Source organism: Taudactylus pleione, unplaced genomic scaffold (assembly GCF_031769625.1).
Source record: "Taudactylus pleione unplaced genomic scaffold, aTauple2 ptg000479l, whole genome shotgun sequence".
NCBI lineage: Eukaryota > Metazoa > Chordata > Amphibia > Anura > Myobatrachidae > Taudactylus > Taudactylus pleione.
In genome coordinates, this window is record NW_028284881.1 from 5,560,437 (window position 1) to 5,583,997 (window position 23,561).

Sequence of the window (23,561 nt, forward strand, 5' to 3'; positions counted from 1 at the left end):
CACTATTGGAGATTGCACCAGCCCTATGGAGGGGCAGAATCTATGTCTGAAGATGACTGCCTGTATCTGTGCTGATCACGACAGGCCTGCATCTGGCTAGCCACCCCCCTGTTAGCTCCCTGAAATGGCCACCGAAATTGTGTGACTTGGATGCATGTGCAGACTGAATACATCGGCCGCTTGAGTGCCACATAGAATCAGGTCCAAAATGTTTAATCAGTGTATAACTTAAAAGTTATACAAACAGTTGAACTAACAGTGAACAACATCTGAGGATAGACAGAAACAATCTTCACCTGCTAGAGCCTGTCGCTGCATCACCTTATCACATTATCATGGACTATGTAAATAGGTAATATCAACCTAACATTTTTGCATTTCCTTATGTTCTTTTATTTAAGATGCTGCCTTTTGTTTATAAATCACAATGTATTATGATTTGCTTCTATTCATATTACTCCATGGTAACATATTCACTCTCCCTGCATCCCACCCCTCTGTGCAAATTGCCTTCTTAATGGTCCACTCCCCTCTTAATTAAACTCATTAACTTTTTTCTTGTCTGTATACATTGACTGTAAAATCCTCAACCTGTCGCTATAAAATACAATATAACATATCCTACTTCCTATTTCTCTCTCCTTCTATTATCTGGTAATATATCACCAAATCCAAGTCCCACCCACATGCCCTACACACATACAACTGATTCACAACAGTAGAGAAATCCAGCTAACCTCATAAACATCACGTGTCTCCCATAAACCTCTAAATCACTCAAATGTGCCTTATAGAATGCACGCTCTGTTTTAAACAAGTTAAACTGACCTCTGTATCTCAAACTACCTAAACCTTCTGGAAACAGCAGAAGCATGGCTCACACAATCAGACAGTGCCTAACTTGCACCCTATTCATATTGTGGTCTCACTTCTCCCACACCTCCAGGCCTGGAAACAGTAAAAGTGGTGTGGTTGAAATATTACTATCCCAATATTGCACATTCATAGTTTTACCACTCACATTTACATCTTTTGTAGTATAATCTATCAGAACTTCCAACAAATTGTCTTTGCACGTTGCTGTGATCTGTTGCCCCCCTGGACTACACCAACAATTTCCGGTACATTTTTTCTGCTTGACTCCCTCATTTGTTATCCTCTGACATCCCCATCATCATCATCATCCTTGTTGATAGTCCTCATTCTCCTTAAACCTCCGAACTTCTAACCTCTCTCGGGAAGATTTATCAAAGCTTGGAGAAAGATAAAATGGAAAGAGATAAAGTACCAACCAATAATATAATAAGTGATAAAAACAAGGATAGATGTGTTTGACAATATTCTCCATATTTACTTTATTCAGCATGAATGTCTCTATGTATCAACATTTTTTCATGGCACGCCTAGGCTAAATGTTTCTTATTGGCACATTCAGCAAAAAAGTGTGTAAATTGTTTTCTCTTGTCAACCTTAGGTTCACTTATGTGAAGGTGAACAGGATCACGCTTTGTTTGTCCACATATTTTGATTTAGCCTCTAACATGGACCATAAGTAATTTGACTTGGTCCTGGACCACCAACCCATGGCACCCCTGCAAGTACCCCTGCGGCATCCCAGGGTGCCACAGCCACCAGTTTAGGAATCACTGGTGTACTGAATACAAGATCAAAGCAGTGGTCATCCTGATGTGTAGAGGAGTCTGTTCACTGTGGGAGACTATGGGAGAGAAGTATCAAACCTTGGAGAGATATAAAGTGGGGAGAGATAAAGGACCCGATTCAGACCCGCTCGCTAAGGATGATCGCTTGCTCTGAGCGATTTTTGCCCATCTGCGCATGTGTATAATTCGCTGAGCGCGTGCGCAAGCCAGTCATTGCGATCTGATTTTGGTTGTTCGTAAGCCACTATCAGGTCGCTACTTTGAGTGGCAGATAGTGCCTTTTGTTAGTGGTAACAGGGGAAGGTGCTTGTGAAGAGGGGAGTGGCTGTGCAAACACAGGCGTGGCAGGCTGCCAAAACGCCATTAAAGAGTGTGCATAATTATACAAATCACCTGCATGTATTTCAGCCAGCACTGATCGCTGTGCTTGCGGCGGGTTAAGGCAATCCCAAGGGCTGCGAACAGCTCCTATGGCTCACAATGGTCCCGATTTATCCTACATTTACCGGAGATGACGTGTGTTGCGAGTGGCAAGGGGGCGTCTTTAGACACTTACGAGCGCACTTTGCCGTAGCTCGCTAAAACATAGTGGGCGTCCTTACGCGACACAGTGCGAGCACTTCATTTAAATAACCGGCCCCTTTTTGCCAGCGAGTGACCGCAACTTGCGAGCGGGTCTGAATGAGCTCCAAAATACCAACCAAACAGCTCCTAACTGTAATTTTTCCAACACAGCCTGTAAAGTGACAGAAGCTGATTGGTTGGTATTTTATCTCTCTCCACGTTATTTCTCTCCAAGGCTTAGTACATCTACCCCACAGTCTGGTCAAAATCACCATTTGCAGGAATCAGCTGCCAGCCGTGATTTCGCTATCTTAAGTGTCTCCCTGTATTTCATAGAGAAGACTCCACCTTTACTTATCCAGATTTGAGGATATACAGTATCTACTAAAGTGCGTATTTTTAGAAGTGGAGATGTTGTCCAAAGCAACCAATCAGGTTCTAGCTATTATCTTCTAGAACAGGGATGGGGAACCTCAGGCCCGGGGGCCGTATAAGGCCCTTGTAATCATTTGGTCTGGCCCTCTGAGCTTTTTTCTGCCAGCCTCTTCTGGATAGCAGGGTGCCTAGAATGGAATCCTGCAGCCAGAATCTCTGCAGCAGTGCCGCCTGGAGCGTCCTTATGGGCCTCCACACAGCTCCCCGGAGCATCCTCAGGATGCTCTGGCATTGCTGTAATCACTGGTGACTGTGGCCCCGCCCCGTGTGATGTCACGTGAAGGGGGCGTGGCCTGCACCGGCCTGCGAATAATGTTATATATATAAAAATGGCCCTCAGCAGAAAAAAGGTTCCCCACCCCTGTTCTAGAAGGTGCTAGATAAATGTTAAGTAGAATCTGATTGGTTGCTATGGACAACATTTCCACTTCTAAAAATCCGCAGTTTAGTAAATATACTACTTGTTCTCTTCAGGTGATTGTCAACCACAGCTCCTAATGTACTGTTATTTTGGTCTGTATTTCATTAATTCATATTCTAGTCCGCCTCTATATTGCCGAGACTTGTATTCAGCATATCTGCCTCCCCTAGTGGCAAGCTGATACATGTCTATTTCTGACAGTTCAACTATCATACTTCGAGGTAAAGGTGCCCACACACATAGCGGTGTGCTCACGATCCCCCTTGAAAACCCACCTCAGCAGCTCTGCACACGATTTGGTGTTTGCAGTGTCCAATCTTCAAACGATCTATCGTGCAGCCAGACTTTTTCCAGTGCATTTGTATCCCAGATTGGCAGATCTGCCCTACAGCACGACAGATCTGACGATGCGATGTACGACCAGCTGGGACGCGCATCGCATCATGATCGTGAGTGGGGACTCACGATTTTCTCACGATTTGGCCATATTTTATATGATCTGTCGTTCCAATGCGTCGGAATCAGCCAGATCATGTAAAATATCGCTATGTGTGTGCGCACCTTAAGAGATACAGATTGGACAATCTGTAATAGGTGAAAGTGGTGCTAAAATGCATTAATTTGTTTTCCACATGGTAGCAGCCCCTGTCACTATGGGAAATATAACATAAAATAATCTGTTGAGACCAGTGTCTATATATCTTACAAAATGGATAAATTGTCAACAAACTCAACTCATGCAAAAAGTCAGCATGTTAAAGGAGACAGGAAACAATACCTCACTCACCACTGAGAAGTCTCAAGGTCATAATTCATGTGAACCTCATATTACTACAGTAGACAACATGGGGTATATTTACAAAAGATCGATTTTGTTAGATTTTGGATTTCTGGTGTATTTGAATTAGATTTTCATATGATTTTGCACATCAGAGGTTTACTAAAGGCAAATTCAAATGTAAAACCGAATATAAATCCGAATCCCGTTAAAAATATATCCCGTTGTATTGCCGATATCCCGTTCGAATATCGGCAATACATTGGTATTTTTACTTAGAGGAAAAGTACCCTCTTCCCTCCATATTATGCTAACTGCACACTGTAACTATGTATCCAGGGCCGGCTCTAGGGGTGTTCGACCAGTGCGGTCGCACTGGAGCGCCACCCGTAGACAGCGGCACCCCTCCCCAGCATCCCGATTTCAGCGGGACAGTATTGTCCCACTGTTCCACTTCGGCCCGCGGGTGGTCAAATCCGGAGGCTGGGGACCCCCACCGCCGCAGCTGTGCGGCGGTGCCGGACCCCCAGAGAGTGGACCCCCAGAGATTGAATGGTTGCCGCCCGGCAGGAGAGAGGGCTGGGGGAAGGCCAGCCAGTGACGGAGTGCTGGGCTTTACCCCCAGCCTGCCGTTATTTGGAGGCGTGCCATGCGGGCATGCCTCCAAATAACGTCATACAGGGTGTGTGGCCTATGGTAATTAGGCCACACCCCCAAATTTGATCGCGCGCAGCTTCGCCGCGTGCGAGGTTAGGGTGCTCTCTCAAGAGCCAGCACAGGGTGCTCAGAACCCTGGAGCCGGTCCTGTATGTATGTATGTGAATTTACACACTGTCTGTATTTATGTATCTTGATGTCAGTTATTCCCCTTGTGTTCAACCCTTGTGGCACCCTGTAAACAAATCCCAGTAATAATAGTCCCAATAAGAACATGTACCAGTTTCCAGGGTTTCATCTGTTGAGGGACAAGTTTCTATAATCTTTTAAGAAGGTGGTAGTGCAGCTTTAATATGATTTGGTAAATGGAAACTGCAGTATATGAAAAATTATTCAAATCTAGGAGAGCAAAACATACAATTGGAAAATTGAGAAAATAATCAATGAGTTAAACAACATCTAGTATACAGTGGGCCTGATTCAGAGCCGGACGCAATTAGCGCTCGCTCGTCCTGAAAATAGGGGTGGCTATTCAAATGAAGCGTTCGCTGTTTGCGGTCTGTTCACGCCTCTAGGTCTGAACGAGCGTACAAAACTTGCGGTCGTTTTTTGGGAAACTACGCCCCCTGGCCGCTCGCATCCTACATCATGTCCGCTATTTATTAGATTAATCGAGTACATAGAACAGGGTATGAACTGCTCGCTATTCTTGTGGTTGGTTTTTGCTACCACAATTTTGCGAGCAGTTCTGGCTTAAAAATAACCCAGTGACGTGGTCAATGACGCTGCTGTTTTAAATATGCACACCCATGAAACGCCCGTTTTGACCTTTAAGCACGCCTGCGATCGGATCTCCACTCCCCGTTTTCAAGCACCTTCCCCTGTTACCACCCACATACGCCTCATTCTGTCACTCAAATTATCAGGCATTCGCTATTTTGCGAGCACATGAATTTTGGCCGCACTGACTGGTTCGCGCATGCGTATAACAATCCGTACGAATGCGCAGTTGGGCAAACATCGCTTGGAGCGAACGAGCTGCCGCTTACGAGTGGCTCTGAATCAGGCCCAGTGTCTCTTGTTATGTGTGAGAAAAAAACGACTTATACAATGGGCACGATTCTATTCAGCGTGATGTAAATAGCGCCGGGAGTGAGCTCCTGCAGCTATTCAATACACCGCGCTGCCAAGTCCGACTAATGATTTCTTCTCTCATCCCTCCGGGGATGAGAGAAGAAATCCGACAAAAGTCCCGGCACGAGGCTGTTTTCTGCCCTTCGCGCCTGGAAAACAGCCTCGCGTCGGGAAGTTAGGTCGGGGAATGCCCGTTATCACGCCTAAACACCCTGTTTAAGGCGCGATAATGAGCCTTTCTCGACCTAACATCGCAATGAATTTAATAGCTCCGGGGGCTATCACCCGGAGCTATTTACATCGCGCTGAATAGAATCGTGCCCAATGAAAAGGGAGAATATCAGACATGTTTTAAGATATGAAACATTCCATAATGTTATATCCATGGAATATATGAAAATTCTGCTACTATCCTATACTGTTACTATAAGTTGCAGTCATATACTCATTATAGTAACAATATGTAACGGTATGCAGCCAAGAAGCCGGTGCTCAAAATGCCAACCGCCGGCTTCCCGACTGTGGAATCCCGGCATGGGAGTAATGATAGGTGTCGAAATCTTGACGGCCGGCATACAGAATGAAGGTAAACCAGGCGTCGTGAGCGGACAGCCGCGCGGGGGATGGTTAGGTTTAGGGGCTACCGGGGGGATTTAGGGTTAGGCACCCCCCAGGAGGATTAGGGTTAGGCTAGGGGAAGGGGGGGTTAGGGTTAGGCTCCCCCCGGGAGGTTTAGGGTGCGGGGAGGGAGGTTAGGTTTAGGCACCCCTGGGGGGAGGTTAGGGTTAGGTACTAGGGGGGAGGTTAGGCACGCCTATGGGAGGGTTAGCGTTAGGGGGGGAGAGGGGTAGGGATAGCGTACTTACCTGCCCTGTCGGGATCTGTGCTGTTCGGCTGCCGGTGACAGAATTTCAACCGCCAGGCTCATGTCTAGCGTTCATTCATACCGATCCCCATGTAACAGCCGTCAAAATTTTTTACAGAAAAATGAAGTCACCTAGGTAATTTAGCTACAAGTCATATACATGCCTTTGTATGTACTGATAATAAATGATTACTGTATTTTCAAATATTTTTGATATTGTTAATGCTTTGGAACATATAGCATTTGAGCACTCTAAGCCGATAATAATATTCACTATTCACATTCTATTCGCACTTTGTTATTGCTAAACAGATTGTAATTATCGATTGCTTTAATATAATATCCTTTCTATATACCTAGCTTGCCTTGAGAGTGGTTAGTTCTTCCAGATCAGCATATGCCTGCATCGTATTTTCATCCTTCTTTTTCCATAGTTACTGTAAAGCATCTATTCATGAACAAGGTCATGATGATGTTCTTTTGCAAATAAATTGCAAATTTTCAATGAAGGTATGTATGGTGTTAATAAATTTCAATCATATTAAGATAAAGTTAATTTAAATACATCTTAAGAAAGAGTGTGAAATGTGTAGTGTTTCTCAAAAAGAGGCCGTTTAACCTAAAATACAAGTTTATTAAAAAGTTAATAGTCATTGCCAGCTCCTAGTGCATGAGGGAATCAAAAATCAAAGAAGATGCAGCACAGAAAAGCCAGGACACATGTAACGTGAAGTAGCTGGTCTCATGGAAGGGGGCCAAGCATTAATAAGCACAACAATGCTATCGCTGGCCCATGCCAGCTCATATGCGCTTATGGACAAACATGGTCCCCTCTTAGTTAACAAAAATAAAATCAAACATTATATGGGGTCATCGGCCTACCATGAGGTCTATGGCCAATTTGCCCATTAATGGAACACAGGAAGACTCAAGGTTAATAAGCAATTAAGTTAGAGTTAGGTATGGGGGTGCGCCGGTAGCCTGGAGTGTAAGGAAACCTGCCTGGCTGCAGGAAGTGTGAGACCTGTTAGGCTGCTGGGGAGCCTCAGCAGGGGCAGAGCACCACTGCTAAATAGAAAATATGTGCTAGGAGCCATTTTATAACAGTAATGTACCTGCACACAGATATTGTATCATATTGAACAGTAATGTGCACTATGGGCGGAATTCAATTGTTTTCGCGGCCCGCATCTCCCGTCTAAAGTGACAGGAGATCGCGGGCCGCTATGCAATTGTTCCAGATTTTTGTGCTGATCGCGCCCAAAGTGGTCGGGTTTAGCCGCGTAAAGCAGCTAAACCCGACCAAAGTGCTGGGCGCGATCGCGAAAAGTGATGTTTGGGCGCCCAAACATGTCACTTTTCGCACATTTCAGCTCTCATCCCCCAGGGGCTGCGAGCTGAAATGTAGCTGTCATGATCCGATGCAAATGTTCCTCTGTGGAGGACGGTAAGCCGGGGGGTTCGGGTGACCTGGGAAGTGACTGGACTAGGTCTCCTAGTTGCGGCCGAACACAGGTTTGGCTAGACCTGCCCAGAGGCGCGGAGTCTAACTCACTTGGTGGTTTTCTCCAGTGACCCCTCCAATTGGGATTTGGTTTTCCGCTGCACCAAGTGAGCAGGTCGCGGCACTCTGGACAGGTACCTGGGAATGGCAGACCGGAAACTATATTTAACAAAGCAAATGCTAGAGCACAGGAGGTAAACTGGATGCTTAGATATTGAAACGCTGTTTAGGGATCCTAATCACAGGCTAGCATAGGAATACTGGAAAGTGTACTGAGAATCACTAAGAAATCCAAGTGCTGATTGCACAGAAAAACAGAGGCATATATTGGGAATTGCTAGATATGTTTAGAGCTGATTTGCAGAGACAAGACACAGAGCAAAGAACACCAACATGCACTGGAAAGCTATAAATGTAGGTGTTGACTGCACAAACAAGACACAGAGAGAAGTGGACACAGGCACATGTAGTAATCCAAGTCGCAGGCTAGCTTGGAAACACAGGAAAATGTACAGGAACTGCAACAGATTCTGGAGCTGATAAACACAGTAAAACACAGAGGGAAGGCAGGAATAAACTGGGGAAGCTAGTAATGCTGGTACTGGACAAAAGCAATTACTAGGAGAGTGCTGGAGGTCCAGCTGTGAGCTAATTAGTACTAGCAGGTAATCTGACACCTCAGTGACACAGGGTAATAGCTACAGGAAAGCTGCAATAGAATCAGCAGCACATATACAAAGACACACAGGGAAGGGACATGAAACACTGAAGTACTGTGAGAAAGCTAAAGTCTCAGAGTAAGGGTTAGCATGGAAGCTAACACAGGAAACTGGAAAACTGTGAGCAGGCTGAAGCAACACGCTGAAGGATTTAGCACAGAGCAACAGTGGGAGTAACACAGGCACTTGGAATAACGAAGTTGAACAGCATCTTCCTGAAGTTCTGGGGGCGGATTTATACCCAGGGGTAGCAGATTATTGGAGCACAGCGTCAGCTGACTGAGATCATGCTACCATTGGTTAGGAGGACTGTCACATGAGAGGAACTGTCATGGCGGCGTCCATGATGGGAACTCCGATCCCCAAAACACACAGCTGACCATGGAAGTCCGCAAAAGCACCTAAGGTAGAATACTCAGCATCTCACCCCTCACTGCACCAGGCGTCTGACCACAAGGAAGTCAGGGGAAGCCGGCACGGAGGTAAGAGATAGCCGATCCTAGGCTGAACCCTGACAGTAGCGCTGGCAGCTCATCGTGCCCGACAGGAGCAAGAATTGAATAGCTCCGTCGGGCGCGATGGGGAAAGGAATCAATTGAATTCCGCCCTATGTGTAATAAAAATGTTATTAAGGATATGTGTTGTAATGTTGTTTATGCTAAATTAATTATTTTGTGCATTTACAGTATATATTTCACAATGACTGGCTTTCCTATATTATATACAGAGACTATCGAAAAATTTAATCTGTGAGGGTTGTTACTTATTGAAATAAGTGGTGGTGGTGTTGGGGCCCTTCTATCCCTCGGTTACTCATACCAATTCTTACCTTCAGAACCATCCCTTACATTCTCTACATTTGAAGTTCATGCTATACGCCTCTTCCAACCTGTACACCTCTAGCCTAGCTGTCATTTACCGTCTCCCTGGCTCTCCCCCCAAGTTCCTTGACAACTTTGCTTCCTGGCTCCCTCACTTTCTCTCCTCAGATGTTCCCTCCATTATCCTAGACTTCAATATTCCAATTGATATCCCCACAGAATCCTCTGCCTCCAAACTCCTCACCCTTACATCTTCATATGGCCTCTCCCAATGGACCTCCTCACCCTCCCATGTGAGTGGACATTCGCTTGATCTGGTCTTCACTCACTGTTGTGATATTTCTGATTACTCCAATTCCCCATTCCCCCTCTCTGACCATCACCTTCTCTCTTTTAACCTATCCCTTTCTCCTTCTACCTCCTAAGGCCACCATTAATTTTCTTCCCTGCTTGGCTCACTTCTCTCCACTATCCTCTCTCCTGCCATGAACAAGCTGCTTCACTATACAATGCCTCCCTAACTTCTGCTCTTTACTCTGTTGCTCCGGTTATAACTACTCACCCTCACAGATCCAAACCTCAACCCTGGGATTCCAAATGTGCCAGATACCTGCAAAAGTGTTCACGAACCGCCAAGTGACAGTGGTGAAGATTACGCTCTAAAGCAGATTTTCTCCATTTCAAATTTATGCTCTCATCCTACAGTGCTGTCCGTTCCCTCTCTAAACAGTCATATTTCAAGAACCTCATCTCCCAGTCCTCAAATCCCCAGCGTCTCTTCATCACCTTCAACACCCTCCTGTGCCCACCCCCTCCTTGTCTCCCCTCCTCGCTCTCTGCCCTTGACTTTGCTACCTACTTTACATCTAAAATTTATTCCATACATCAGGACATCATATCCCACCAGTCCCCCAACTCTCCACTTCCTCCTTTCCCGGATCACCCCTCCCCATCCATTTTACAGACTCTGACATCCTTCTCCCCTGTATCTGGAGGGGAAGTCATGGCCCTCATCTGATCCTCCCCCTTCAACCTCCCCCCTTGATCCTGTCCCCTCCCACCTTCTCCGCTACCTCTCCCCTTCTGCCTGCTCCCATCTGGCCCACCTCCCTCTCATCAGGCACTGTCCCTTCTGCATTCAAGCTGTCACAAGCTGCCGCACTGAGAACGCAGGGCGAGACGAACGCCGAGCGATCGTTCGCTGAACTTCTCCCCATCAGCTGTCCATCATCCTTGGTCTGTCCTGGATTGGCTCTTGTGCTATTTCCTGCTGGTGCGAAGGCTTCTCCAGTGCCAGTGATAGCGTTTCACGTGTTTCCGGTTTTGGTGTTGTCTCCTGCTTTCCAGTCGAGTACCCATTCCTCCTCTCAGCTTTTGTTACCTGCCGTTTGTGTCATCTAGGCGGCACGGTCCGCATATCTACTACCTGCCGGTTGTGTCATCTAGGCGGCACGGTCCGCATATCCACACTCTGCCGTTTGTGTCATCCAGGCGGCACAGACAGCATTCAGTTTCCAGAGTTTGCACTCCAGCGTCCAGCTGCTTGTGTCAACCTGGCAGCACAGGCCACACTTCAGCCTCCAGCTGCTTGTGTCAACCCTGCGGCACAGGTCACACTCCAGCATCCATACCACGCAATCCAGCGTACCACCACTTGTGTGAACCCGGTGGCATACGTCTTTCATCGGACCACTGCAGCCAAGGCTGCTGCACGACCCAAAGGCTGCATTTTGTGCTATGGCCCACAGGCCACAACTTGCCAAGGTTTACCAGCCCAGAAGGCTGCTGCACGGCCCAAAGGCTGCATCTTGTTCTATGGCCCACAGGCCACAACTTGCCCTCAAGGCTACTACACGGCCCAAAGGCCGCACCTTGTCCTACGACCCTCAGGCCACAACAAGCCAAGGCTTACCAGCCCTCAAGGCTGCTACACAGCCCAAAGGCCACATCTTGTTCTCTGGCCTGCAGGCCACAACAAGTCAATGACTTACAAGCCCTCAAGGCTGCTCCACGGCCGCAGCTAGCCAAGTGTTCCAGCCCTCAAGGCTGTGGCGGGACTATTTTGTCTAAAGTTAATACCCGTTCCCTAACACAAGCATGCCCTTGTATCCCCTATTCTTAAAAAACCTACCCTTGATCCTAACATTCTCTCTAACTACTGACCCATCTCCCTTTTGCCTCCAAACTCCGTGAGCGTATTGTTTACAACCACCTTTCTTTCCTCCCACTCCCTCCTTGACCCTTTTCAGTCTGGCTTCTGTTCTCTCCACTCCACTGAAACTACCCTCATGAAAGTCAGCAATGACCTCCTTGCTGCCAAATCCAAGGGCCACTACTCTCTGATCATTCTCTTTGACTTCTCTGCTGCTTTTGACACTGTGGACCACCCTCTCCTGCTACAAATCTTTCACTCCCTTGGTCTACGTGACACTGCCCTTTCCTGGCTGTCCTCCTATCTCTCTGACCGATCCTTTTCTCTTACAGTAGGTGTTCCCCAAGGTTCTGTTCTTGGACCTCTCCTATTCTCCCTCTATACGCCCTCTCTAGGTGAACTCATCAGCTCTTTTGACCTCCATTATCATCTCTATACTGATGATATTCAGATCTACCTTTCCTCCCCTGATCACTCCACCTCTCTACTGACTCATATCTCCAACTGTCTCTCTGCTATCTCTTCCTGGATGTCCCAGCAATTGCTTCAACTTAATATGTCTAAGATCTGTCCTAAATGCTGCTGCTCGGCTCACATCTCACACTACATCTGCCTCCCCTCTCCTACAAGCCCTCGTCCGGCTCCCCTTCCCTTTCAGAACCCAATTCAAGGTTTCACACTCGCTTACAAAGCCCTCACCCATTCCTCTCCCATTTACATCTTTGATCTCATCTCCCTTCACTCTCCTATCCGCCCTCTTCGTTCAACAAATGCACGCCACCTTTTATGCCAACTGATTACTTCCTCCCACTCTCTTCTCCAAGATTTTGCCCGTGCTGCTCCCTATATTTGGAACTGTCTCTCCCCGTCAGGCTCTCCACCTCTCTACAAGCATTCAAATGGGCTCTCAAGACCCACTACTTCATTAAAGCCTTCCAGCTCTCATCCTAACTTTGGCTACAAGTTCCTTCCTCCCTGTCTACCCCATCTGTGTCACACCTGTTTGTCTAGAAAGTAAGCTCTTATGAGAAGGGCCCTCTACCCTCATGTGCTTCTCCCTACTTTATTTTCATCTACTTCTTACTCCCCACTAGGGCACCTAACACTTGGTTGCTTATGCCATGCTGCTTATGTGGGTGTTATGGTCGCTAATGTAGCAAAGTATATTATATATGTCTTTGTCCTGCATTGTATTCTATTGTACTGTAAGTCACTGGTCACTTATTTATTTATGTACTTTGTAAGGCACTGCAGAACACTTGTGGCGCCATATAAATAAATTATAATAATAATTATAATAAAAATAATAATAAAGTAGTCTAAATAACACAAGGGAAGATATGGATGTGATTAAGCAATAGGTTACCCTAGGAAGAATACAGAGGTAGAAAGTGTATAGCAGCGTCTTTAATTTGCTCCTTTGTTTGGAAGAATGAGACCTTTTTACACATGGCGATCAGAATTGTACAAGCTCTGCATCATGCTGCTATTATGCACGTTTGATGCAGCTTTCAGTTTGCCAAAAATAGATCAGTAAGGCTAACTGAAGTGCTTACCTCCCTATGGTTAAAGCACTTTATAAACCGGTGTAAACATGCAGAAACATTTAACATTTTCAGCATTGTTACTACATTTATATTTTCTAGGTTGTTGCAAGTTTGGAGTTGTTTTAAAAAGCACCAAATAGGGGTTATTTGGCCTGATTCAGAGATGTACGGTAATAGCATCGCTGCTTCAACTTTGGACGCAGCAGTGATGGTAAAATATGCTAATGCCGCAGGAGACGTCTGAAGAAAAAAGACGTCTTCTGTTAGCATAGATCCGAGTGTTGCATGCGCAGATGACACAAACACCACAGACCCTGGCCTCAGCACTCTCACAAAACAGAGGCGACACTCTCCTGTTTTGGGGAATGGTCCCCGTCGCTGCTCATTCCCTGCCCTCATGCGCAGACGCCAAAACATTGCTTTATTGAGACCGATAGGGGACTGCGTACAACACTGAATCAGGCCCATTGTGCTTGTTTTCTATATTTTGACTTGTGCTGAATGACTGTTCAAAAACTCGTTGTGTGTGTATGCACCTTAAAAGTGTTGAACGATTATCGTTAACGATATTGTTTATCGTTCAATCGTTTAAAAAATTGTTCACTTTCTAAGTTAAAATGATGAACGATTATCGTTCACGTTTGTAGTTCAGTCAGACTGACCAACTCAATGATTTTCATTAAGGGATTATGCAAAAATCGTTTGTAGTTCAAAAAAATCGTTCATTATATTTAGTAAATGAACGATTTTAGTAAACGATTTTCGTTCATTTTTCCCTTGAAAAAAATGAACGAAAATCATTAATTTACAAAATCGTTGTGTGTGTATGCAGCTTTAATCATTAAAACTAGTGTGATGTGTCATTTCTGGCATTGCCAAACTCTTGCACTTTGTTTTCCAGTCTGTTCTACCTGTATTTAGATGTTTGAGCACATTGGAAAGGAATGTGGAAAAGTGCCACCTTCACATAAATTTCAATACATGCCACATGGTGTTTCAGTTTCTCTGCAAACATGGTAAGTAAATAATTAAATGATTTTTATTTTGCCTAAATAAAGACCACATTGTAATGTTCCTGCTCTGTTTAGTATTCTGTTTTATTTTAAATATCATTAATTAAAAATATATTTTGTAATGTATTACTAATGTAATGCAGTTTCTATGGTCTCTACTATTTTTATACCTCAACATGCTTTTTTTTTTTTTTTGTAAAGAGTATACCACATTTTATTTTCACAAAGCAGAATATTGTAGAATATAAATACTCTATAAATAATATGACTGTAAAACATTTTATTTATATTTTTACTAAATGCAGTATGTGGCAGGTCCTTTTTAAGCAGAATTCTAGTAGAATAACCTAATCTCTTTGTTACAAAATAAAAGGGGTGTGTTATATACGAGAAGGCCGACATTGTGAATGTCAACGGGGCTCCATCGTCGACAGTTGTCATGTCGACATTCACTATGTTGACGACGGTGCGAATGTCTGCAGCCTAAACCTAACTGCATCCAAACCCTAACACTGCTATGTTCATAATGTCGACATGCATAATGGGGCTAATTTAGAGATGTGCACTAAACCGATGGTTAGTGCACATCTCTGATTTGACCCCTCTTCGTCGGCACAACACTTGTACTGCGCATGTGATTGACAGTCTGCTGACGTTTCTGGGCGGAGAGGGGGCAGGGAGGGGCGGCAGCTCGGAACAGTAATGCATGCAAGAGGCGGGATGCCTCCTGCTGCATTACCATAATAGTGCTATGGCTGCTACCATGTTACCAACTGCGGTATCATATCCGTCTGAGCTTGAATAATTCCCAATGTCAACATTTTGAACATGCTGACATTTTGTCAACTTTGACATTATGAACATGTTGACAAAGTTGTCGACATTCAGAACCATTTGATGCAGTGTCAAAATTCGGAATGTCCATAATATGACTACATACGCCCCCCTCCAAAAAAGTATATATTAAATGAATAATATACAATTAATAAAGTGTTTACAGAGCACCTCAATATCACTGATCTATAGGGTTTAGTGTGGGGCTAAGAATTAGTAATATCCATCTAAACTATCCAGGTTTAGAAATTCAAAAAAGACTCAGTTTAGCGTGTGTAACTTTAGGTGCAGCCTGTGAATTCCAATTAAAGTTTAATTCCAACCAAAACTATTAATTCAGGGCCTGATTCATTACGGACCGCAACTGCGATTGCAATAACGATAACGCACGCAGTCTCACTGCGATAGTATGCTAATCCACTGCGCTCGCTATGACGTCACAGCACAACATTAGGACGCCCACTTTACCTTACACATATCCGTAACCCTTAGCAAGACTGCAAAGCCATCAGTAACATCGAGTACCATCACAGCCTCATGCACACTTGCAGAAGCTCTGACCTTACTCAGGAATTGCTAACCTCGTCGCACGCAGTGAGTACACAAGCTGCGTATGGCATCGCAGTGAATAATTTATGCACGTCCCTGCAACGGCGTTCGAACGCACTGGCACACCTGTGTTTTGCCGACCACCCCCAAACGGTACTTCCTTTCAATCACTCTGCAATGGACCTGCGTAGTCACTGCGATCGCAGTCTCGATCACAGTGGCTGGATCGCACACATGCACTGCGATGCATGCTTAGTATGCAACAGTCGCCCGATTGCATGCGATTGTTGCAATCCCTACTGAATCAGGCCCTCAGTTATGAGTGAAATATTGTTTAATATGAGTATGGTGTTTCGCTGCAGTGTGTGGAGCTAAGCAACACTGGGCATGCACAAGACGTTTGGGGATAAACCAGCAAATGTGAACCTCAGTCTAAAGGTGCATACACACTAGACGATATTTTGCACGATTTGGTCGATTTCAACGCATCGGAACGACAAATCGTGTAGTGTCCACGAACGATGCCGATGTGCATACCCGCGTTTCATACGTCTTATCCTCAGATGTTACCTACATGCAATAAAATCTGGCAATCTCGTTAACAATTTTGTGCAGATCATTCATGTTTTAGCAGAAACGATCTATCGAGCGATCTTGATGAGAAAGCTTGCTCACCACTAGCAGGACAGTGAAGCTGCAGCATCTCATCTGTGTCTCCCAGCTGAGGATAGATATTCAGTATATTTGTCTTTTATGTCTATCCTGTTGTGTACTGTCTGTGAAAAATAACTGTTTTCCTTTTAGATAAAACACCAAACAGGGTGTTTTTTGCCAGTAGACTAGAACCAATAGCTTGTAAGCTTACACTATTAATGGTAAGCTTGCAAGCAAGGCCCTCTTACCTCATTGTATGTCTGTTATTACCCAGTGTTGTTTTATTACTGTTTTATTATAGCTTTGTTCCCAATTCCGAATATATATAAGTAAATGTTTAGTTAATAAATAAAGATTGCAAAATCTTGTATTTCTACTTCAGGGTCCATAGGGGTCCACAGGGTTGACCTTGGGGTATAGCTGGATTTGGATCCACGGGCACCACGCAGTTAAAGCTTTTGCTGCTCCCAGGATGCACTGGGTCCATCCTCCTCTATACCCCGCCCCCGAGCCACAGACACCTCAGTTTTAGTTGGTGCCCGGCCGGAATCGGGTCACCCTTAGCGCAGGGGGGGTGCTTAGCAGCCCCTTAGCTTATTTTTAAATTTTTTTAATTTAATATTTTGTTTTTAACAGACTCTTCAGGGTGGCAGCATCAGACTGTCCATTGGACGTCCAAGCTGCCGCTCTTACACCCTGCTGGCGCCCCGACGCCAGTACAGATCTGGGGATCGCGGCGGGACCCCAGAGTCTGTACTAGCACGGGTTCTGGGTACTCCCACGACTGCTGCTGGAGCGCCGGGGATAAGGTAATACGCGGATCACTGCTTGCGGTGACCCGCGTGTCTATGCAGTCTCTGGGGACAGACCGGAGACGCTAGTGGTGGCGGCGGGCTCCCTCTCTTCGGAGGAATACCCCGCGGGACCTCCGGTGATGCAGCAGTCAGTCATTCCCTTCCAGGGTCTCCCGCAGGCGGGTCAACTACCATGGGTGGATGTGTTCTCCAGTTCGGTCCAGAGTTTGGCGGCCTCATCTTCAGCCTTTCAAACTATGTTGTGTAGTGACAAACCTCAAAAGGCGTCTAAACGCACTGTTATGTCATCCCAGTCTGAGCACCTATCAGACTCAGATGTGTCCTCGGATGAGGGGGAATTGCCTGAAGACTCTGATTCGGATTCCCCTGCCCAGGAAGTGGAGACGAAATCTTCCATTAATGTGCCGGCATTGGTGCGGGCGGTGCGGTCCATTCTTGATATAGAGGACGACGCCCCGGCCTCTAAGTCCAAGTATCCAAATTTTAAGCAGGCAAAAGTCACTTCGGCTGTTTTTCCTCTATCTGACCAGCCGACTGATCATATGGCGGAGGCCTGGCAGTTGCCTAGTAAGAAGTTCCAGCCGCAGAAACGTTTAGCATCTAGTTATCAGTTTCCTGCAAGTCATTGCAAAAAGTGTGAAACCCCGCCTGCTGTGGATTCTCATGTTATTCGCTTAATCAAGAGTGCTACCTTGCCTATGCCGTCCATTTCACCCCTAAAGGATCCCACGGGCAGGAAAGTGGAGACTTGTTTTAAATCCATTTATTCTCTCTCAGGGGCGGTGGCCCGTCCGTCCATGGCCATCTCTTGGGTGGCTAAAGCCATTGAGAGCTGGGCCAATGTACTGGAAGATACTTTTCCTGAGGAAGCTCCGGAGGTTCAGGGAGCTTTAGTTGGACAGATGAGGGATGCCGCTTCCTATATTGGAGAAGTGTCTTTGGATGCCAGTCTTCTGACTTCCAGAGTTTCGGCGGCAGCGGTCTCTGCTTGCCGGTCTTTGTGGCTTCGTTCTTGGAGAGCGGATGCGGATTCCAAGAAGGGCCTGGAGGCTTTGCCCTTTAATGGGGAGATTTTGTTCGGTCCTGACCTGGACAAAATTGTTGATACCCTGGCAAAGTCTAAGTCGCCGTTTCTGCCATCAGCAGCTGCGCCTTCTAAGGCTAGGACCTCAGCCTTTCGGTCCTTTCGTACTCAGGGTAAGTCCAAGGGTCAGTCCTTCTCAAGGCAGTTGTCAGCCAAGGCTGCCCCTAAACCAAAGAAGCAGGCCTGGAGCACTAGACGCCCTGCTTCCAAGCCAGAGGATAAGCCTTCAGCCTGATGGGACGGGCCTCTCTCTGGGGGATCCTAGAGTGGGAGGCCGATTCTTCAATTTGCCCAGTACTGGTGCAATACCTCCACGTATGCTTGGGTACGAGAAGTGGTCTCTCAGGGGTACGCCCTTTCCTTCCATCACAGACCCCCCAACAGTTCTTCTGCACAAGTCTTGCTCAGGACAAGACCAAGGCCTTGCAGATTCAGGAAGCCATAGTTTCCTTGCTGAAAGCAGGGGTCATTGTTCCCATTCCGCTTTCTCAACGCGGGACAGGTTACTACTCTTCTCTGTTTCTGATTCCGAAACCCAATGGGTCTCATTGGCCTATCCTCAACCTGAAATCGTTGAACAAGTTCCTCAGAGTGCCCACATTCAGGATGGAAACTTTGCGGTCCATCATTCTGTCTATGGAACTGGGGGATTATATGCTCTCCCTGGATATCCAGGACGCCTACCTCCATGATCCTATAGCACCTTCACACCAGCAGATTCTGAGGTTTGCTATACGTCAGCTTCACTTCCAATTTCAGGCTCTGCCCTTTGGCCTTTCCACAGCTCCAAGGGTGTTCACCAAAATTATGGCTGTCATGGCTGTCCATCTGCGCAGCCAGGGTATAAGGCTTCTGCTGTATCTGGACGACCACCTATTGCTGGCAGGCTTTCCGTTGGTACTTTTACAACATCTGCTCCTGACGATCGCTTGTCTGCAAGCGCACGGTTGGCTGATAAACTGGAAGAAGTACTCCCTGATTCCGTCAAAGGATGGTTCATTTTTGAGCCCTTCTGGACTCTTGTCAGGATATTTCTGACTCCAGAAAAGATTTCTTCCCTACAAGTACGAGTGTATTGTTGTCTAAAGAGTTACCATGTGTCGGTTTACTCGGCAGTGAGAGTTCTCGGGTCTATGGTGTCGTCATTCGACATGGTGGAGTATGCCCAGTTTCATTCCAGGCCCCTGCAGGGGCTGATTCTATCCAAATGGAACGGGTTACCACACTGGATCAGAACTCAGATGCTGGTGTTGTCTCCGGTGTTGTCAGATGCTGGTGTTGTGCCTGTCATTTGCTTGGTGGCTTCAGATGTCACAACTCACCAAGGGTCGCCCCTTTTGGATCCCGGACTGGGTTCTGCTAACGACAGATGCCAGTCTCCGGGGTTAGGGGGCAGTGACAGGTCCACTTTCACATTCGGGGCCATTGGACGGCGGAAGAAGTGGTTCTTCCCATCAACATTCTGGAATTTCGGCCCATGTACAGGGCCTTCCAGTTGTCCGGTCACGCTCTTCAAGGAAGGGCACTGCTTGTTCCGTCCGACAACACAACCACGGTTGCATACATCAACCGTCAAGGGGGGACTCGCAGTCAAACAGCAATGTCGGAGGTGTCACGCATCCTGTCTTGGGCGGAGTGCCACCTTCCAGCCATCTCGGCAGTCTTCATTCCAGGAGTCCTCAATTGGGAAGCAGACTTCCTCAGCCGTCACAACGTGCATTCCAGGGAATAGTCCCTTCACCCAGAGGTATTTCAACTACTCGTGGACAGGTGTGGACTGCCGGAGGTGGACCTCATGGCCTCCCGTCACAATCACAAGCTGCCTGTGTACGGGTCCAGGAGAAGAGACGCCGGCGCAAGCCTGGTCGACGCGCTGTCAGTGAAATGGATGTTTCAACTGGCGTATCTATTCCCTCCGATATCACTGCTGCCTCTGGTCCTCCGGAAATTCAAACAGGACGGCGGGACGCTTCTGCTGGTGGCTCCGGCTTGGCCCAGACATCCTTGGTACTCCAATCTTCGAGGCCTCTCCGTCAAAGTTCCGTTTCTTCTGCCTCAACGTCGGGACCTGTTGTCTCAGGGGCCCTGCCTTTACCCGGATCTGGGTCGTCTGTCTTTGACGGCGTGGCTCTTGAGACATCCGTCTTAAGGTCCCGTGGTTTTTCCAGCTCTGTCATCAGCACAATGTTTCAGGCGCGCAAGTCTGCTTCCGCCAGGATTTACCACAGAATGTGGCATACTTATTTTCAGTGGTTTGAGTCCAAAAACTACGATCCGCAGGTGTTTCGTGTTTCTAGGATTTTGGCATTCCTTCAGTCTGGTTTGGACCTAGGCTTACACCTAGCTTCTTTGAAAGTTCATGTGTCTGCACTATCTGTGTGGTTCCAGCGTAGGATAGCTACTCCAGGGTGTTCTCAGGATTCAGCCTCCCATTGTTCCCCCAGTGGCTCCTTGGGATTTGGCGGTGGTGCTTCGTGCCTTACAGGATCCTCCATTTTAACCTCTTGAGGCGGTGGAACTCAAATGGTTAACGGTTAAGACTGCTTTTCTGCTGGCGATTGCTTCAGCTAAAAGGGTATCATAATTGGGGGCACTCTCCTGTCGCCCTCCTTTTCTGATTTTTCACCAGGACAGGGCAGTGCTTCGCACTCGCCCGGGTTTTCTACCTAAAGTGGTTTCTAAGTTCCACATTAATCAAGAAATTGTTGTGCCAGCATTTCAGTCACCTGATCTCTCGGCTGGTGAGGCTTCCTTAGATGTGGTCCGTGCTCTCAAAGTTTATGTGGACCGGACTAGTTCCATTCGGAAGTCGGATTCCTTGTTCGTCCTATTTGGTTTTCACAAGAGAGGTTGGCCTGCCGGCAAACAAACTTTGGCCCGTTGGCTTCATTTGGTTATTTGTGAGGCTTATGCACAGGAGGGTTTGCCTGTTCCGGCCTCAGTTAAGGCTCATTCTACTAGGTCTGTGGGTCCCTCGTGGGTTGCTAGCCGTGACTCCTTGGCTGTTCAGCTGTGTAAGGCGGCCACGTGGTCTTCCATCCTGACCTTTCTGAGGTTCTATGCTTTTGACACCTTCGCCTCTCAGGATGCATCCTTCGGGCGCCGGATTCTCCTTTCAGCACAGGAGCGTCCCTGCCCTTAGTTGAACTGCTTTGGGATATCCGCAAGGTCAACCCTGTGGACCCTGAAGTAGAAAACAACAGATATGGTAAGAACTTACCTTTGTTATCTCTGTTTCTATGAAGTCCATAGGGTCCACAGAGCGCCCGCCCTGACGCACCTGGCTTCATTTGGGCTATGTGGCTGTTCCCCGGTTATCCGTCTCTCTTTCTGTGAGTATGGTTCTTGTGTGCTCCAGTCTTCCTTCTCTCTGTTTTTTCCTCCTCCGGCCTTGGCTACTTACAAACTGAGGTGCCTGTGGCTCGGGGGCGGGGTATAGAGGAGGATGGACCCAGTGCATCCTGGGAGCAGCAAAAGCTTTAACTGCGTGGTGCCCGTGGATCCAGATCCAGCTATACCCCAAGGTCAACTCTGTGGACCCTATGGACTTTGTAGAAACAGAGATAACAAAGGTAAGTTCTTACCATATCTCTTGTTATCCTCTAATGGTTCTCAAACATATTTTTCTATTTAGCCATGACTCAAATCTCCTCAGATGGTGTCTATGATCAGAGCAGTCCACTTTGCTGACAATTGCATCTGCATATGAGTGAAACTGAGCAAAGTGGAACAGGTCTCATCACAACCTGTCCAATCATTTCTACAGGTGATAACGATCTCAGTAGAGGTTATCCATTTTCAATTTGTGACTAGACAATTCTGACAATAGATGCCACTCTTCTGGCTTGGAGGCAACAAATCATCACTGCCAGTTATAGTGTCAGTGTCATTACAGGAATCAAAGTTGCCAACCAACGTCCAAGAACAAAGAGCAATCTTAAACTATTTTAAAAGTGCTCTAACTAATCTGAAAAGGCATCTTGATAAAGATACATTCTAATCGATAACATATATCAGTCATCAAGGTGGAACCAAAAGTCCTCAGATAATGAAAGATATCTAGGAAATTCATACGTGCTGGGCAGAGCTCGATGTACCAGCAATGTACATAGTGTTTATTCCAGGGTTGAAAATTGAGTGGAATTTCTCAGCAGGATTATGCTACATCTATAACGTGGAAAAATGGTTTTATCTAAAATGCTAGAGAAAAACTTTTTTTTGCTTTTTATAAATAAGCCCAAGGCAATGAACAAACAAACCCATTGTGCTATGGTGTTGTGTCTTTGTTGATATGTTGTTCTTGTCCTCTTCTTAAGATGAGTACACACTGATAAAACGGCTGATATATCCATAGTACATCGGCATTTGTGTACACCCGATATGTCTGTGAACGACGTATTTCACAAACATATCTAATCGGCCTTGCAGTAAAGCAGATAGCCGATATATTTGACAGATATATTGGTCATCTGCTGGTGTGTACAGGCAACCCGCCGATTACCTGTAGACATGCTACAGTGACCCATTGATAAGTGCTCAACTGGGCGGGAAAATTTTAATTCCTGTCCATTTGTGCCATCAAGCCAGGCACATGGGGCAGATGATTGGTAAGTGTGTTTGCACTTACCAATCGTAAGATAGGTTCGGCCGACCTGTCGATCTACTGTGTTCCCAACTTTACTCTCCTTCCTTTTATGCTGCTGTTCTGGGATTGTTAGTCAAATAGCTGCAAGCGTATCAATTGGTGGATATGGAGCTTGGAGTTCATTAATTTATTTTACTTAAAGTGCTCAAGCTATTGATCAACTCTGGGCCTGATTCAGAGATAAATTCTATTTCGATGTTTCTGCAGTTGAGAGATGTTTTGTTGAGCTTGAACGAAAAGTTCAGGAATCCGTTACTGCACATGTGCGAACCCAAGTGTCCTATGGCATTCACAATTGCATATGGAATAGCTAATACTTAAGAAGGGTTTATTTGATCCTTGGGTATATATATATATATATATATATATATATATATATATATGTGTATAGAATCCTAATCGAGGAGGCGTTCCGGGACTATAAAAATAAACAATGATACTGCACCACTTTGCAATGTTTTTTTTTTTTTCTAAACCGTCATTAGGCATACAGTAATGAACTAACACTCACTGACGTTGCCGGGGGTCCGAACGGCCCATAGCAACAGTGTGAAACAGAAGTAAACAACCTCATCACGCTGGCTAGACCGCGGGTGCACGGAGGCACCGCATGCCGACATCTAGCAGCGTATAGCACAACAGCCGCTGCGCTAGCTTGCATCAGTACTAAACATCAATCATACTATGACAAAAAGCTAATTCTAACAAG

General features: G+C 46.2%; 1 protein-coding gene across 3 annotated transcripts in view; it reads left to right on the plus strand.

Annotated features, from left to right (window-relative positions):
* RAD9B (RAD9 checkpoint clamp component B) overlaps positions 1-23,561 on the plus strand; it is a 132,786-nt gene that overhangs the window by 20,611 nt on the left and 88,614 nt on the right. For 2 of the 3 annotated variants that reach the window (XM_088449205.1, XM_088449204.1), the window contains exons 1-2: positions 6,942-7,025; positions 14,160-14,274. In XM_088449205.1, coding sequence (XP_088305331.1) covers positions 7,020-7,025; positions 14,160-14,274 — 121 coding nt within the window. In that variant the 5' untranslated portion in view covers positions 6,942-7,019. Of the gene's footprint in view, positions 1-6,941; positions 7,026-14,159; positions 14,275-23,561 lie in introns of those variants that run through there. The other variant, XM_088449206.1, reaches the window with a different exon arrangement.